Source organism: Vombatus ursinus, unplaced genomic scaffold, assembly GCF_900497805.2.
Source record: "Vombatus ursinus unplaced genomic scaffold, bare-nosed wombat genome assembly UNPS02014779.1, whole genome shotgun sequence".
Taxonomy (NCBI): domain Eukaryota; kingdom Metazoa; phylum Chordata; class Mammalia; order Diprotodontia; family Vombatidae; genus Vombatus; species Vombatus ursinus.
The window spans coordinates 51,306,419-51,326,384 of record NW_020954557.1 but is presented as its reverse complement, the minus strand read 5'-3'; the positions used below and the strand labels follow the sequence as shown (position 1 = coordinate 51,326,384).

At 34.5% G+C, this 19,966-nt stretch overlaps 1 protein-coding gene across 1 annotated transcript in view; it reads right to left on the bottom strand.

Moving 5' to 3' along the window:
• Positions 1-19,966, bottom strand: part of LOC114045697 (sodium channel protein type 9 subunit alpha) — a 196,372-nt gene that overhangs the window by 51,797 nt on the left and 124,609 nt on the right. The window contains exons 15-17 of the mRNA XM_027865806.1: positions 19,096-19,269; positions 17,491-17,847; positions 13,069-13,545 (exon numbers count right to left, since the gene is read on the bottom strand). Coding sequence (XP_027721607.1) covers positions 13,069-13,545; positions 17,491-17,847; positions 19,096-19,269 — 1,008 coding nt within the window. The remainder of the gene's footprint in view (positions 1-13,068; positions 13,546-17,490; positions 17,848-19,095; positions 19,270-19,966) is intronic.

Genomic DNA, 19,966 nt, shown 5'->3' with positions numbered 1-19,966 from the left:
ATACATATATATAGATACATACATACACATAACCATTCATATGCATATTTCATGAAACCAGAGGTTTTTAACTTGGGGTCAATAAACTTGTGTTTTTAGTATTTTGTTAACTGTATTTCAGTGTAAATGATTTCCTTGGTAATGCTATGTATTTTATTTTATGCATTTAAAAACATAATTCTGAGGAGTCCATAGGCTTCATAAGGATATCAAAAGGGTCTAAGAAACAAAAAAAAAGTTAAGAATCTCTGATGCTAAACCCTATGCAGCTTAAATAAAAGTTTTTTTTCACATTTGAGATGTAAGGATATTTTTTTAAATGAAAGAATTGTTGGTGCTGGTTAATGAATTTGACCTGAGTGATTTAAAGGTAGTTTTGAGAATTCTTCTTGCCCTTCTCATTAAATGTCATCAAATATAACATATCCTAAGGAAGATAATTAAGGAAGAGAGTAAAATATATTTCTTTTAAGGTAGTGTCCACATTAAAAAAATCCCTTTTTTGTCAAGTTTTATTATTTTAATCAATTATAGTAGGAATTCCTTTGATTCAGAGCTGATACCAGTCAGGACTATTCATTAATGCTACTTATTGGAATGAAAACTAAATTTCTCAAACCCAAAATTACAAGTAATTAAAATGTAGCACTGATTCTGCTAAAAGGCACCTTTAAAATGGAAACTTCTCCTTACTTTTCCAAAATCAACAATAAATTACAAGCTTCACCAAATGAATATTTACTATAGTAATACTTTAATATATACAGAACTATGAACACTGCATAAGGTAAAGGAACTATTTATTCCGCTGTTCCTAATCCTATCTTTTTTTTTCTGCAGTCACTATTTTGTTATGCCTATGTTATAAAATACATTGATAATGAATAATTAACTTGTTTTTACATAGTAAAGAAGTTAATCCTGTACATGACATTAAAAATTTAATGTGTGCTGCACAGGTCACACTGACATAGTTTGATTACCATAATAACTATGAAGGAGGGAATGGAACAAGCATTTTTTAAGGACCTATGTGCCAGGCACTGTGCTAAGTGTCTTACAAACATTATCCCATGTGATCTATATCAAGTAAGAAAGAAAAGAAGGGGTTTTTTCACATAAAGATAAACTAAAACATGTGGTAATGAATCTAGGTTCCTATCCCAGCTCTAATTGGTACCTGCAAGTTTCCTTATTTTTAAAACTGTGGGATTAAACTATTAATCTCTAATTTTTTTCGGTTCCAAATCTATTGTCACATGGTTCGATGATTTATTAGAAAACACGAACAAGAATCACCAGGGATAAGAAGATATGGAACAGGGGTAGCTAGGTGGAGCAATGGATAGGGCCCTGGCCTTGGAGTCAGGAGGACCTGAGTTCATATGAGACCTCAGACACATAACACTTACTAGCTATGTGACCCTGGGCAAGTCACTTAACCCCAATTGCCTCACCCAAAAAACAAAACAAACAAACAAAAAGAAAAAGAAAAAAAAGAAAATCAAGAAGGTATGGAAGGGTTTCAATCAACATGAGAAAGTAATCATAGAAATTAAATCACAGATTCAAAGGGCCAAAGCAGGAAATGGAAAATCATACTCAACTGAAGTTATTTTTTCACCCACAAAACACTTCTGATGCTTCATCTGGGTATGGGGCTAACCTGGGGTTCTTTAAGACTATGACAGCAGGGGACTACTGGCAGATGGCAAGTTCTATCAAGATGGAAAGGCCTTTAGTCTGGGCTTGGTGACAATGTCTGTTATCTGAGGATGAGTATAGCTAATTTCAGAAAAGCTTATCACTGGAAGGTAGGTCCCCAAGATGATTATTTGTTAATTATGCTAATCGATTTAACAGATAAAAACATAAAATAGCCCTCAGTGCTATTTAATTTTCTTCACTTAAATTACTTTTAAATCACTTTTCTTCACTTTACCACTTGGGCAATAAGGATAGCAGAGTGGAAAAGAGTGAAGATAATGTTAAGAATATCACATTGATTTAAGTATTGGTACAAAGTATACAATCTTGGCCAATGGCCAAGTTATTCCTGGAGAAACTAATTGGCACAGAAATGGTCTGTTGCACCAGAACTCAGCTGAATTGACTATGACTGGAGAACAGTTATCCAAGTCACTCTTGTACAGTGAATAAAAGTGGGAATCAGAAAATAACTCGGTGAAACATGATAGGCTGAGACATAAGAGGAAATGACAGTAAGCAACAGACTAATCACATAAAGACACAAGAAATGGGATGAACTAAGCAAAGGGAAAGTAGAGTCAAAATTAAGTTATTTAAATAGCAATCTGAGTTGTAAAATAAAGGGGAGGGAATCACATGGGTATCACAATGGTTAGTGACCCATTTGGCCATGATCTTTGATTGTGAAGTGCAGCAAAGGATAAACTCTGGTTAAAGAATTTCTGTTTTATTCTGCATAGTGTTCACAATGTTTGAAATCAGGATAATGTCAAAACGGGCACCTACAGTCATAGAATTTTGGTGTTTCCAACCTTAATCCACTTGTAAGAGATTTCTGTTAAAAAGCTTTATTATCAAACTCCTTAAGTCTAATTTTCTGTAAATATACTCAAGATAAATGCTATATTTTAAAAAGCCATTCACAAAGAAGTTTTACAAAATTTTCAAATTCTTAGCCAAATGACCTTCATAAAAATGCAATTCATGTTTTCTTCAAGTAATTTAGTAAGGAAGTCAAAGGTATTGTGTTAAAATAACATGTATATTCAAATATAAATGATTTAGATTCATTCTTGTCACCTTGACAACGATGCTTAACTTTCTCAAAGGCTATACATACTAAAATGGCACTGAAAAGGGACCTCTCTTCATTTGACTTCTTGATAGAAGTACTCTGTGGTAGGCTTTTGTAGAATCTGCAGTATTTTTTTGGTAAGTTCCAGCAAGCTGTAGATTTTTTTACAGTTTAGAAAGAAATTATTTTCAAATGGAATAGTGCCTCTAAGTCATTTCAATTTTAGTATAGATAAATATAATGGAAAAATACATTGGAAGAGGTAGAAGTAGAGAAACCAGACTACATTAACATCTTTTTCATTATTAAGTAACACTATGTGAAGCATGTGTTTTTATTTGACCTTTATAAATCTTTGAGTAAGTTTTGCTTTCATCATTCCGCAATGGTTTGTAGTGATGTAGATGTCACAGCAATGACAGGCTATATTGACGTCATGAACTGGATTATAAAACAAATATTTTCAAGGACATGCTTATTTTAAAGAAAAATGCCATTATATTTCAAATACTCAAAAGTGTCTACTGTAGTTGACACTGAACACTCATATTTGTATGTTACAGCATCATTACATAAATAAATCTATAGTAGCTTTGGCAAATTAGGATATGTATTCAATAGCTGATTTATATAAAACCAATGTGTCTCAAAACTTTCAGTAAAGTTTAAAGCTTTTTTTTGAGACATCTTGGGACAGGTCTTCACTTGCAAAAAGATATGAGACTTATAAAAATGTATCTGAGAAACTAAAAATGGAATGATCTAAGTCACTTGTCATTAAGACCATTCAATTACAACTAGGCTTATAACTCACAGGCTGCCTTAACGTGAAAATATGCTATGGTGCTATAAAGTTGCAGTAAGAAATAAATGAAGTTAACAGCTTTATCTGAGGTATCATATTAATTTTTATCATACTTGATAATTTATTGAGAAACATAATAAAATTATACTTTAAATTGTTATTTCTTCCACTGATCCTAAATTACTAACATACTGACAAAGTTAAAATGGGGTATTGTAATTCATATGTTAAATACATTTTTGCATTTTACTCAACAGTGAAATACTACATGAATCCTTGGTTTTCTTCATTCAGATATTCAAATTCCCCACCAGTGACTCACTTTGTGACTTGGGACAAATGGCATACATATCTTGTTGCTAAAGTTTTCTTTTCGGAAGAAGGTTAGTTGTGATGCTGGTTTTGGAGTCAGAAGATTTGAATCACAGATTTTCAGAGTTGTAAAGTATTTGGCGGCTATCTAATCCATTTTAAAGGAATTCCCTTCTACATAACATGCCTGACAAATGGCTACTTGGGCCTTTACTTGAGTGTCTCTGAGGCGGCAGAATCCAGTGTCTCTGAAGGCAGACCATTCTGCTCTTGGGTAGCTCTTAGGAAGGTTTTTTTTTTTCCTGATATCAAGTCTAAATTTGATTTTTTGCAACTTCTACCCATCTCTCTGACACATCTTAGTTACATAATCCTGGCCAAATCCCTTCCAATAGCTGAATCTCAGTTTCCTCCTCTGAAAAACGGTGATAACACTGGCTAAATCTTGTCACGAGAAAAGTAATTTATAAGCACTTAAAGAGCTACATAAAGATGAGTTATTCTTTTTACTCAAAATATCTGGCTGGATCCAGGAAATCAAGTGTCTCCTAGATTTAACCAAAAATTCCTAAAACTATTTCATTTTTTAGCCAATCTCTGCTGGAATTTAAGCCACATTTTTTTTTTTGGATAGCTGAATCAGAATTCAAATTCCAATCATGAGAATCCACTTTATCTAAAATGAAAGTCATAACACTTTCTGGTTGAGAATTCTTTTAAAAATGAACTCATTTTTTTTCTCCCAAAGATGTCTTGCTTTGGAAACAAAATTTCAATGAATATAAATTGGAAAAGTGATGTGATACATTCCATTCACAAAGGGAAAAGAGCTTTAATTGGCCAAAGTCTTCAAGTTCAATGATGTTTTAATGGCTTCTGTTACACCCAATTTCTCACTTTTATAATCCAAATGATAAAAACTGATTGAACATGCAGTTGAGGATGCCAAAGTATCACATAGATGTATCAGAGAACTCTCAGCAAGAGAGTCACGAAAAATGATGCATTGCCCCAGGAACATGCTGTGATAAGAGCCTCAATCCAGGTTATGGAATTTTACTCTATTGCAATGGACTTGGCAGGAATATATTTCAGCTTATTGGCATGCAAGACAAGAGACACTGAAAAAAATATCATATATGTATGATTTTTTTTAGGTAACCTGTACAAAAGTTGTCATATTTGTCTTTGCCTGGTTTAAAACACCAGAACTGCTTCCTTGATTTATCCACCTTGCTTTTTACCCCTGTGAGAAGTAAGAATGTAAGGTAATTAAGGTTACACGTGTAGTTGTATTAGCATCAGCTTCTAGAATCAGGTTAGTTATTTCAGCATGACTGAAAAATAAAGAAGACAATGTATCTGGATATTTTGATTATGCACCTGAAATACATGATAATACTGCTTATTATATACTTAAAGAAAAGTTTGAAAGTCATTTGAAACCCACTCAACAGAATGCTAAAAGACAATTCACAAAAGAAAAAAAATAGGCTAAGAAACCATATAATATTATCACTTGGTTATACAAGAAAACAACCTTATGAATGTAGGTATAACATTTTCTAAGGGTTGCTTCTAAAGCAGCACTTTATAACCTTCAAGGCAGCTAGGTGGTACAGTGCATACATAGACTGCTGGGCCTGTAGTCAGGAAGAGCTGAGTTCAAATCCAGTCCCAGACAGTTAATAGCTGTGTGACCTTGAACAAGTCACTAAGCCTGTCTGTGCCTCAGTTGTAAAATGAGGCATTATAACAGAATAGAGTTGTTGTCAAGATATATGAGGTAATATTTGTAAAGCACTTAGCACAGTGTCTGATGACTAATAGGTACTATATAAATGCATTTCCTTCCTCTCCTCTCCTCCCCAGTATTCCCTCTTATTCAGCCCCAATGAGAATGTTTAATAATAGAGGCATGAAACTTTTCATTTTTGTAGTACTTGAATAAACATTTGATCACAGTAAAAAGTAAGAAATAACTAGCATCAGATGAATGGATATAAGTTATCCAAGTCAAAATCTGTACAGCATCTCCTTTCCCGTAAAAATTTTTTTGCTGTTTTACAGAGGCTCTCATACAACTGAACGAGCCTACATTGATTATAGAATCTACTGACCAAATATCAATTAGATAATAACATTGATATCAAAATATTTACACTAAATTCTAAAAATATTTAAAGAATTGAAAGAAATATGAACCAAATGACATTACATATTTACTTTTCTTCTCTAAGAGAATATACTAAAAATGAAATATATTTTTCCATAGTATACAAGCATGATGAAATATAGACCCACATAACAAATATGTAGTTAATTATTATTTTAAATATTTAAGATTATGGATAAAATAATATTTAGAGCTCTACTTTCCTAAATATATGCTCTTATCCATTTCACAGAATCTCAGAGTTGGAATCAACTCCAGAGATCACTTAGTCCAAACTATACCTTAGTAAGAATGCCTTGTACAACATTTCTGCATTCTTCTTCATCTCTACCCAAATTAGGGGTAAAGAAGGTCACTAGACTGAGGACCTCCTAAGTCACCGAATCCACTTTTGTATAGTACTATTTGTGAGGAAGTTTCTGAAGCTATTATTTATTTCTCTGAAACATCAACCCACTAATCCTACTTCTGCCTTTAAGATATTTGGATATAGTTTTCAGTCCTCTAAAACTCTAAGATTTTGCTTTTCTGTGGTGCAGTGGATAGAGTGCTGGGGTCTGGAGTTAGAAAGACTCATCTTCCTGAGTTCAAATCTGGCCTCAGACACTAATTGTGTGACCCCAGGCGAGTCACTTAACCCTGTTTGCCTCAGTTTCCTCATCTGTAGAATGAGCTGGAGAAAGAAGTGGAAAACCACTCTAGTATCTTTGCCAAGAAAACCCCTAATGGATTCACAAAGAGTTGGACATGACTGAAACAACTGAACAACAAGGATAAAAATACCTTTAGTTCCTTCAACCAATCCCTATGTGACACAATTTTCATTTACCTGGTTACTCTGATAATCTTTGGCCGTGTTCCTTCCTAGTAAAATAGAACTTTCTTACTGGCAAGGATATAATTTTTCACCACTGTATCACTGGTGCCTAGTATAGTCTCTTGAACATGGTAAGGGCTTAATGAATGCTTGTTGAATTGAATATAGCTCACTGTGCTCACAGGCAAGAAGTGAAGATGACAATGATAGTTACTTTGGGAGAATAAGCAACAGAGTGAAACATAGCTAGGATACGGTATTTGCGGCTACAAGGACGTACTATCAATGCATTTTTGTATTCATCATAATTATTGATGAAATAAAGCTTTTTTTTTCCTGTTGACTTTTTGTTTAATCTTAAGCCATGTTCATATTTTCCAAAATTTCTGCTAACAACATGCCAAATCTTTAAAATTATGCATATTTCTATTTTTTTACCTTTTTCATATACATTAGCTGTGAATCAACCAGAGTTAATGATCCTTTGAATTAGAAGAGTAAAAAAAAGCTGAATGGAAGAGAAATAACTAATATATACTAGCATAGTTCATAAGCTCTTCAGAAGACCAAAATTGTTAAAAAAAAAAAAGTAGAGTTTGAAGACAAATCTGAAAGACAAATATGGGTGCTGCTGGAGAGTCACTGCAGTCTTATGAATTCATACAGAGTAAGCAAAGTCTCTGGAGACATTAAATGTAAAGTTCACAAAGGAAAGGATGACATAACACTTTTAACATAAAACACAAAACAATGGTCCTCAGGGATCTATCGCCCATGCAGAAGGGAAGTGCTGGTTCAGATATACTACCACTAAGTGACTAATAATTATGCTCAGAAGGTGATTTTTCAGTGATTTGGTATCAACTTGGGGGACTGTCTAGTGGTTTCCAAGGTGCCCGGCATAGGCTTATATAAGTTTAACATTTATCACTGAATTAGATCAAGTAATTGAATGTATTTATAATGCTGTCAGATGTCCTTGTTTAATCAGTCAAAAAGCAGTTATTACGTGCCTACTATATTCAAGCAATGGTGTCAAGCACTATTTAGGGATGACATACAACTATTTATGTCTCAAAGAAAAGGAATCATATTCTAAGGACAAAATTTCCATAAAGTTAAACATGGCAGTATATTTACAGGTAAAAAATAAAAGCTAGTGATGGAAGAAGAAGAATTAGTATCTAGATTTTTCAAGGTTTGGAAATGAAAATATACCAAACATATTAAATGAGGCAGCAATGTAGTACTCTTATAAAAATACATACATATATGTATGTATTTTTATAAGAGTATATATATGTATTTTTATAAGAGTACTACATTGGATTATATTAATAGGAATCAGAAATGCAAAAACTAATAAATTACTCTCTTCAGAGATAAATTTTTGTTGCTGGTTACCAAAATTTTAAAAAAGGAACAAGAATCTCTATTCCAGAGATCTTAAAAATAGGAATACAATTATTATCTATATCAAACAGATTAGGAACTTACCTGCCTAAATATAGGGGTCAAGATCAGAATATTTAGTAACGTGCATTTCAATGCTATGATGTTATTACTTTCTTCCAGAGCGTGATAAATAGAATATTACAGACAACAACGAAAATAAGCTTGATAAATGTTATTATTTTTCAAAACCAAACTAAACCAAACCAAAACAAAAAACCTTGGAGTAGTTCTGGAATTTTTCAGAAAATAATTAGGAATTGTGTCCTTTTCATGAACTTAAATTACATGTGGGTTTTGGCACACAATTACATCCATTTTGGTTTAATATAGTAATTACAGATGTCAAAGAAATTAAAATGATGTTAAACTGATTTTTCTTTCTGGAAGAGATCTTCATAGACTTAGTAAACTTACAATCTAATCCATCACTAACTCTAGCCAGCTTACTTTTCAAAGAATAAATAAGTCAAAAGTGAATCATCTTCCTACCCTGAAAAGATCCTTTCTCCCTCGTTTTTAAAATAAGTTCAGTGGAATAAATCTAAATATCTCCTTTCTTTTCTCAAATTCAGAATGATGAGTCATTTACAATTTACCATGCTTAAAAGATAAAAACCAACACGCTGGGCTAAATTCTACAATTCTAAATCGCAGGTCCAATCATATCACCTTTCTCAAATAAACTCCAGTGACTCCCTGTTGCCTCCAACCAAATACAACATCTTGCTGGGTTTTCAAAGTCCTTCATAACCTCATTTATCCCCACTCCACCTTTCCAGTCTTCTTGCACCTTACTCCCTACCATATACTCTTCAATCCAGGCACAATGGCCTCCGGGAAATTCCTTGAACAAGACACTCTATCTCTTGGCTCCAGCCATTGTCTCTGGCTGTCTTCTAGGCCAGGAATACTCTCCCTCCTCATCCCTGACTCCTGGCTTCCCTGGCCTCCTTTAAAACCCAACTAAAACCCCGTTCTCTACAGGAATCCAATCCTTACCCCTTTTAATTCTAGTGCCTTTCCTCTGTTAATTTTTCCATTTTTTCTGTATGCAGCTTCTTTGTACACATTTGTTTGCTTGTTGTTTCCACCATTAAAGTGTGAGCTCTTTGATGGAGGATACTATAATCCTCTTTTTATAGACCTGGCACTTAGCACAGTGCCTGGCACACAGTAGGCAGTTGATAAATGGCTACTTACTGATTGCCTAGAAAAGTGGCCAAAAATAATCAGATTAGAGAACTAACGAAGACCTTAATATTATTTTAAGAAGTAGTCATATTAAAAAAGAAAGGCTCTGATTCTGATATTATAACATTGTATACTTCACTAAACATATAACTTAAGTGTGACATTTTCAGCATATCATTTACTATGTAATGTTTTGTATTTTGTGTTTCATAAGGAATCATGATTTTGAAGATTTTAAACTTAGAGAAAATACATGTTTAAACAATTAGTCATCATCATGATAATAGAGATAGCATTTATATATTATCTCATTTGATTGTTGAGATAACCCTATTAGGAGTTAGGTGGCTCTGTAGAAAGCGTACTGGGCATGGAGCCAGGGGGGCAGAGTTCAAATCTGGCCTCACATAGTTACTAGTTGTGTGACCCTGGTTAAGCCATCTAACCACTGCCTACCTCAGTTTCCTTGACTGTAAAATGGGAATAATAATAGCACTTACATCTCACAGTTTTTGTGAGGATAAAATGAGGCAATATTTATAAAGTGCTTTGCAACCTTCAAAGCATAAAATGCAAGCTTTTGTTATTATTCTTATTCTTATATACAATCCCAAGAATAAGATTAAAATGCTTTTAGTAAAATAGTATGATATACTTTTTAAATAGGGGAGAAAGTAATCTATTTTGGGTGAATGCCAAGTGTATGTGTCTTTATTTCCAAAATAAATGAGAATTTTGTAAATTATATGAAAGGATCCTATGTTTCTAAGAACTCTTGGTCATCCTAATGATATAGCAAATCACTGTGATACATGAAAAATCGTATTTTCTCTTTAGGTTTAATTTAACATGTCATTACTACTGTGCTGTGGCAATAACATTCTGACTTAGGCCTAGAGGTGTACACTCTGGGATCTAATAGGTGGTTCTATCACTGTGTTCTGAATAGGTATAATAGTGGCTGTATTCTAGTGGTTCAACCACAGATGACAGCATATGCTTCTAGTTCCAGGAGACATAAACTGTGTCTGTATTAGGTCAATAGCCTTCCATCAAGCACAGATGCTGGAGTCTGCAGAATGAAACCAGATTGATTTAGGAAGGCACTATAGCTAAACATTCTGCTTGAACTTAACTTCAATAATATTGGAAGACAGTTGCTAGCCAAAACAGTTCATTAGTGCAGATTGAAGAATCTTATTACAGTTCACAGAAGTATATTTCACTGTCTTTTCTATGTCGGTCTCCTCAGCTAAACTAGCAATCCACAAGAAAACCTGCCTGGCTGTCAACTGTCAATGGACCAGGGTTGAACTATTCCACAAAGCAAGTTAGGCAAATTCCTATATCTCCAGGTTCTGGCAGAGTTTCTGGGCTAGACAGGGCTAGTGAAGATCTCAATACAACGTGTAGTATGTATCATACAGGCTTTCATGAGATGAAAACTGATTACTATATATTTTGAATTCTTTGTTATGTTCTGCTGTGCACATGACATTTTTTTCTTTTCTTTTTACTTTGAATTTAAGTTTTAGCATTTAAGTTTATGAAATGTTTCTTTTTCTTTTCTCTATTTTGTATTTGAATTCTGGTATTTGACTCTTAAAAAACATGGGGGAAACTTCCAAGTAATAACTAGTGTTTATTTAGTACTTTAAGATCTGCAAAGCACTTTAAAAATATTAAATCTTTTTATCTTCACAACTTTGGGAGAAAGGTGGTATTATTATCCCCAATTTACAGATGAGGAAGCAAAGTCTCAGAGAGATTAAATGCCTTGCCCAAGGTAAAAGAGCTGAACACTGAGCCAGTGCTTGATCTGCTATACTGAACTGCTTATTTATATACCCTTAGTACTTAAAAATTAAAACTATAACTTGGACCAAAGAAAGCTTCCAGTGCAATGGATCTTAAAAAGAACCAGTTATGGCCCCCTCAATAAAAGCAGCAATAATAACAAACAAACAACCAGCTATATAGGGAGACATTTTCCCCCTTTCTTTAAAATCATTCCAGCAGGATTTTGGATTGCCTTACTGGCAAGGCTTCCTTGAAAGATCTGGGACCGCTCCTATTTAAACAAAACAAAACAAACAACAACTTACAAGCTGTGTATTTAATAGCATCTAAAAATTCACCACATGTTTAGCTCTTGAAGTTTGTTTCCCTCAAGCAGCAACACAACGCAGTTAATACAGTCTAGTCACAGAACGAGTCATGCGTGAAGAAGGCACATTTGAAGAACTACTCTAAGGAATGAGTGCGTATTTCCATAAAACTGCATTTTTGATCCTTGCAGAAAAAATTCATTCATTATTCTTGAAAGTGTGATCAAATCCTGGTGTCTTTTCTGTATATAGTTACCAAATTGAAAAACCAAACAAGGACCCTTTTGATTCTTTTCTTTCCATTTCAATTATATATTCTTTTTGAATAGAAGAGTTATAACAGGGTAGCAAAAGATGTCTCAAAAATGAGGACTAATAACTTGGAGTCAGTAAAGATATTAAGTCCAGATACTTCTCCTGATATGTACTAAGTGAAAACCCATATAATTTAACCTGGGCCTCGGTTTCCTAATCTATATGTAATTCTTATGTAACATATAAAGGTTGAATAACCATAAAACAGGGGTGGGGAACCTGCGGCCTTGAGGCTACATGTGGCCCTCTAAGTCCTCAAATGTGGATTCAGTCCCAGGGCAACACTGGAGGGCCTAGAGGGCCACATGTGGCCTCAAGGCCTCAAGGCCGCAAGTTCCCCACCCCTGCCATAAAGCATTATATAAATAATGGCTATTACTATTGTTTTGAATTTTTAAAATTCTATGAACCATTCTCTTACTTAAATAAATCTGTCATAAGTGTCAACGAAATTAAATCATCATACTATGTGGAAAATAGTTTTACCTTAATAAGTTCTCCCCTTTCTAGAATTCCATCTTGTCTCCCTTCTACTGATTCAATTACCACCCATCATTCAAGGCCCATCTCAAGTTTCAGCTCTTTCATGAAACCCTCCCTGAGGGCCTCATTTAGCTCCTTCTCTGAACTCTCACAGCATTTGTCCCATCATGATTCAACACTTCATTATATGTAATTTTCATGATTTTTTTTACATGTCAGTCTTTTATCCATAACTAGACTATAAACTCATGAGGCCATCTCCTACCTTCTGTGAATTCTGCAGAGTACATATTCAATTCCACCTGATGATTATTTGAAAAATCTCCTATCACATGACTTAAGGCAACACAAATAACTTTCTTAAAAATAGAACTTGAATATAAAAGAGTTAATTTTTTTCCCTAAAAGGACAAGTTTAAAGATATTTTCTATGCTACTCAACTGGATTTGTTATATAATTTATGAGATGTGAAATTCATTTTTTCATATTAATAAGTGAAATTATGAGCAGATTTGTTAGGACATTACTGAGGGAAGGCAAATATAAAGACAAAAACCTTACAAATTATTATCCTATCTTACTATGTCATAACATCAAAAATATGCATAAAGTAATCTTACCTCCTTACTCCCCTCAACATCTGATTCGCTGCTAAATTCTTCAGTATTTACATTTTCAAAATCAGACTCTCCCAGTGCAATTGGTACTGTGACTGTGAGGCTAGGATTGTGAATGATAGATTGACAGTCACTCTCATCCATCATATATCTTTCCATGCTGCTGCCAAAACCGCTGGTCCCATCTCTATCTGTGTGGAAGTGTTGATCTTTGCTCATTTCAGCAAGTGTACGGTTGGGTATGTAATTTTCCTTTTGAGTATTTTGATCATCCACTCTTCTGATCTCATTTGAAATCTTTGGCTTCTTAACGAATGCTTTCTGAATGAATTCACGCATGTGTTTTTTTATATAATCTATTCCCTTTTTGATCCTCACAACTGCGAGCTGAAGATTGTTTGCATCAGTATCCTCTTCAATTGCTGTAAGATTATCTGAACTAAATGAGCTCAGTAACAAAGCCAGAAAAAGGTTCAGTACCTATAAATAGGGAAAGAAAAAGTACAATGGAACCTTTTATTTTCTGAAGGGACATTGATATGCACACACAATATATGTGTATGTATGCATACACACACATATATATTTAAAGCCAATTCTTTTTATCTGCAGATAAAAAGTCAGTCCTGCCACAAAAAAAACCTCTTTCCTTGTTTATATATGGGACAAACATCAGCTCTCACTGTCCATGGGAGTAGGTCTTATGTCAGTCTCTTGATGTACTATCCCTTGCGTTCAACAGGAGATGGAATTATTCACTGCCATAAAGAAAGACTGTTACTATGTTATGTAAATAAAGAGTACTTCTGGGTGATGCATGTAGAAGGAGGCCAGGAATCCCTGTTGCCAAAAGCTCATTTTAGAAGATTTTGAAAAGGAGGTGAGAGCCGGGAAAATCTTACAGAATGATTCCTATTACATATATAATTATTCTGAAGCTCTGTGAATTGTTTGTTTTTCTCTCTTTTAGCAGTGAGAATGGATTATTTATTTGAAAATGTATGGAGAAATGTTAGTTAGTAATGAGAAAGATGGACGACCATTTCTGTTTTGTGACATGTTAGTATGCATTTCTAAAAAAAAATAACAAAACTGGATGAGTGAAAAAATCCCAATCTAGAGGCTTCCTTTTCTCTTGAAAATTTTTTTTCTCCATGACACTTCCCTTTTGTTAGCACCTTGATTCTAGCCTTTCAACAGTCACCTAATTTACAAAATTATGCCTTAACAAGTTGTTGAGTAACTAATGTCTAGATGGAAATCACAAATTATATTACAAGCCAGCTCTTGACTATGATCAAGATAAGCAATATAAATGAAATGTTGAGATAATTAAAAGTTTCATTCTAATTAACATCCACTCCTCCCATGTACCCTTTAACTGATTTTATAGTACAGTAAAAATATCATTGGACTCAGGTAGACCTCAGTCATGGTCTTAGGCCTTCCACTCTGCTTCTGTGTGACTAAGTTGCAAATTATTTCCCTTTTATTGGTCCAAGTTTCTTCCTTCGTACAACTAGGGGGTTGAGCTATGCCACAATAGTGGTATTATACTCAACCAGAAAGGGGAGGGGCACTAGTCTGTACATAAAGAAGTCTGCGGGCCACATATTAACTAAGTTTTAAAATGTAGTGTTACCTATGATTTTTGCATTTTAGTTATCTCATTAAATATATCCCAATTACATTTTAATCTGGGTCAGGTTACACTAGTGAGTGTTGCTGGCCCCACATCTACACATTTTGACACCATTCAGCTACATGATTCCTAAAAGTTAATTTTGAAGTTTCAAAATCTGCAGTCTTATTTGTTTCTGAATAGGTTATAAAGCCTGTGAATAATGCTTCTTATTTTCTCCTATTACCACCATGATCACCATCTAATGATAACTGAATGTCCTTGTATCATATTAGATAATACCAATGTGAAAGACACCAAAGGAAAAGGTAATGCAAAGAAAAAATGGTTACAGAATATAAAACAAATTCTAATAATTATATTCTAAAATTTGAAATTAGTAGACTACGAATGAATAAAATATTTAAAAAAAAACACCTTATTTTTACTTAATCAATGAAGGAATTCACTGGTATGGAAGACAGAGAACTGTACTTGATGGAAGGAAACCTAGATTTTAGTTTTGTCCTATTACAGCTACTGCCTGTATGACTTTGGTCAAGTCATTTCATCTCTCTGAAACTCAGTTTCTTGAGATGCAGAAATGGAGATAACAACACCTTACCTCTTTGAATATAGAGGGCTAGATTAGGTGACTTCATGAACTTTTAGACTGAGTTAATATGATTCTGTGCCAAGCTTTGCACTAAGAAAATTTTGCAAATCAATCCACATCTAACTAATATAATAATTTAGGACAGAAAATTGACCTGTAAATAAAACTGAATGTGGAATGCTTTTTCTCCCTTACTTTATCTGAAGGGATAGTGTTTAGAAAACAAATAGAAAATGCATTTATTATTAACATTTTAATATGATCAAGGCATGTAAAAATAAGTGGCAAACAGGTCTAGTCCTCAAAATCACTTACCAAATGTTTCTAAGGAGGATGATTAACTTAATTCCCATTCAGGATCAATAATAATTACTAGAAAGGTTAATGACAAAACCTTAACACCAATAAATGCTTTACACATCAATTGAAAATAGACAGATATACATCAAAGCTCTGTCCACTTGCAAGTTTTGTCCTTGCAATACCACTATAATGGCTCTAGAGGTTCTGCTTTGTTTAATGTCTCAGTGAAGGGCAGGAAATAGGTAATATCAAAATAGGTACTTTCAACACTAAAATTATACGTGGCTCAGCTGGGCAACCTGATCATCTGACGAGGGGGCTGAAGGCAAGCTGAGACAATAAGTCAACTCCATGTGACACTATCAAGCGTAAGCAGAAGAGAGGAAGGGTTAATAAGAAGCAACATGAAAGCATAAATGGCTGCAAAAAGAGCTATGATGCAGTCATTAAGGTTAGCACAGAAGTACTGATAAGCTTGAAAGCAGCTATGTGGTACAGGAGATAGAATGCTGGGTCTCAAGTGAGGAAAACCTGAGTTTGAACCCTAGTGGATGGAGTGCTGGGCCTGAAGTCAGGAAGACTCATCTTCCTGAGTTCAAATCTAGCCTTCCACACTTACTAGCTGTGTGACCCTAGGCAAGTTACTTAATCTTCTTTTCCCCAGTTTCTTCATCTGTAAAATGATCTGGGGAAGGAAATGGCAAACCACTCCAATATCTTTGCCAAGAAAACCCCAAATGGGGTCACAAAGAGATGGACACAACTGAACAACAACAACAATTGATAAGCCTAAATAATATCTTTTGCCTTTAACAGCTATTTTCATTTTTGATAATGATAGAATTTCACCAATGGGAAGTAAAAGCTATAGGCATTATTCATATGATGTCACTATTTTTTAACTAGATAAAGTGATAGTTCTGCCTTAGAATGCTATGGTGGAAAGACTACTGGAACTTAGAGTCAAAGGAGTTATAGGTTGCATTGAATCTCAGCCCTGACACATGGTTGTTATGAATTTTGAGAAATTCACTTAATCTGACTCCCAGCTTCTTATGATTATTTCTCTCTTGAATTAATAACTAATTTCTGAATCAGGACCTTTTCTACTTCCTCATCTAGAAATAACCAGTGTGGGAAATCTTGCTCAAAGACTCACCCAGGCTAAGATCTAATCAAACAGTAAAATAAATTCTAAGTTTAGGCTAATGGGAGGATTCTTGTTCATTTACTCAGACAGGTCTAGGGAATTGTAGATTCTCCCTTTTGTCAGACAGGTGATATGGAAATTGTTAGGTCTCTTTGACCAAGACTTGGGTGACCCAAGTCATGTACCCTAAGATCCTTATTGTAATACAGTCCGTATCCCATCATAAAATCCGTTCTCTCATTAATTGTTAACTAAGCAGAGTTGATTGCCACCCTCAGGAATAACTACTCTTCCAAGGGCATATAAACTGTGAGCCCACCACCATGAGGGGTCTTTGGTATTGAAGAGGGCTGCTGACTTCTTTTTTATTAATGAACATGCTAGCTTTATTAGTAAAATGATTACCTTACCCAGATTAAATTGTGATTTAATAGTTAAGTTACCCAGAAACTATGTCTCTCAAAAATGTTTAAATGCCACGTTCAGCAACAACATGGGGAGAATACTATTTACATTACGTAGATAACAATATTTGTAATAAAATGCTTTGTAAATTCTACTGTTTTATAAATATGAGTTATTAATATTACAAACAAGAGTAATTAACATACCTATAGTCAACCTAGCTAAAAGACTGGTGAATAGTAAGAACTCAATATCATACAAAATAACAGCAGATCATGGAATCTTATGCAAGTTTTCTGAATGACTGTTTGAAGTTTTTTGATTACGTACCACTAGGTTTCCAATCACCATGACCATCATGTAAACAATAAGGCACATAGATTGACCTGCAACCTGCATGCAGTCCCACATGGTCTCTATCCATTCTCCACATAGCACCCGGAATACAATTAGGAAGGAATGAAAAAAGTCATTCATGTGCCAGCGTGGAAGTGTACAATCCTCGGAGATCTTGCAGACACATTCCTTGTAGCTCTTGCCAAAGAGCTGCATGCCGACCACAGCAAAAATGAAGACAATGATGGCCAACACCAAGGTCAGGTTTCCCAGAGCCCCTACTGAGTTGCCAATAATTTTTATCAGCATATTCAATGTCGGCCAAGATTTTGCCAATTTGAAAACTCGGAGCTAAAAAGCAAACAAAGCACCATCACCATTAATTAAAATGAAGATTTTTCTTTTCAAAGTTATCAGTATTATAATCAGTACAAGTTCAAAAATCAAAGTTAGTACAAGTATAACCTGTATCAAATTGCTTGCCTTCTCAATGAGGGGCAGGGGAGAGAGGGTGGGAGAGAATTTTGAACTCAAGAGAAAATACTGTTAAAACTGTTTTTTATGTGTAATTAATAGTAAGAGATTAAAGAAATAAAATAAGAAAATCAAAGTCAACTTTAGCTTCTGTCATCAGCACCACTCACTGAAAATTTACTTAATATTTGTAACTTCTCACTGATTCTCAATATCCATATCATAACACTTTGTTTTCTACAAGATAGCAAACTGGTACCCTTGGGAGTTTGGGATTTTATTTAAGGAATAATATTGACATTGTTCAACTACGTTGCCTTATAGCCACAATATGGCACAGAGGATATGATGACAGATTCGAGGTCAGAAAGACTTAGGTTCAGGTCCTGTCTGTGAAACTAACTCTGTGATCCAGGGCAAGTAAGTCATTTAACCTCTTCAGTCTCAGAAAACTCTAAGACGATGGAAGTTTGATCATATGACATGATCAGTGTTGGAGGGAGTTTCTACACCAATGAAATCGTAGGTCTTTCACATGTTGATGATTTGATATAACATTCAATTTGAGGCAAAGATCAACAGATATTTGTATAAATTATTTTATAAGTAATAAAATAATAGTTTTATGGTATGTAGTGGCTATTTTTGGGGCATTATTAGCTCCCCAAATGCTCCTAATACATAAAATAATAAAGTCAAGCTTTAAATATTTATTATTTTCTATTCAGGGCATCCTGACTTCTAATACTTACTGGACACAGTGCTTGGCACATAGATCTCACTTAATAAATGTTTAATGATTGATGAATTGCTAGGTAGTATAGCTTACCCTTTACCCCATCTTAAAAAAAGCATTATTTGGCTCATTTCTATACCAGATACAAATATCAAATTGGAGGTTCCAGGTTTCTTTAAAACCTTAAGATTAACTTTGTATTTTCACTTTCAAATATGCTATTCCTGAATTTCCTTCACTTTTCCCATATTTTGTAAGGTTATATTCTTAGTTTAACTTAAAAAGCAACATTTTATTATATAAAATAAAATTCAAAGACTGGGCAAATGCTACTTTACTTTTTTCTTTCTCAAACACAGAATACAAAGGTAGGTCTGGTCTGTACTTACCAGTCTGAATGAACGGAGGACAGACAATCCTTCCACATTGGATAGGAAAAGCTCCACCAAACTAAGGGTCACAATAACACTATCAAAAATGTTCCAGCCTACTTGGAAATACTCATATGGATCCAGGGCAATGAGCTTTAAAACCATTTCTGCAGTGAAAATCCCAGTGAAAACCTAAAGGCAAACCAATGTGTTATTCTAGAACCAGCAGATTCCATACATTCTTATGTCAATAAAAAGAAGGATTTATCTCTTGTGCAGACTTCACACAACTGGTGTACACAGAGTGGCCACAAAAGTACTCACACGTCTCCTCACTGCTCAACATCGTGTCAAAATCATGCTTTGAGGAAAACAAAAATAAAAACAAAAAAAACTTTATACTCCAGGTGGCCAGATCTTCTGTGATGATGTATTGTCTAACAAAGTATACACAATGTTGGAGTCAATTAGGCAAAGTCTATATGGAAGATGACAAAAGGATCATAGCTCTTGAGCTGAAAACGACCTCAAAGGCCATCCAGTTTGAAACTTCCATCTAACTGATGTCAAAATGGAGACCCAGGGACTTAAAGTGACTTACCTAAGACCACACTGGTGATAAGCACCGAAGGCAAGACTTGAATTTAGATCCTCTGCCTGCAGATTCAGTGCTTTTTCCAGTGTATTATGCTGTCTTCCTCTGACTGAGAGTGACAAACATTTTTTTATATTTTTATATTTTTTATTTTTAGGCAATTGGGGTTAAGTGGCTTGCCCAGGATCACATAGCTAGTGTCAAGTGTTTGGTCTCAGGCCGGATTTGAACTCAGGTCCTCCTGACTTCAGGGCCAGTGCTCTATCCACTGCACCCCCTAGCTGCCCTGAGAGT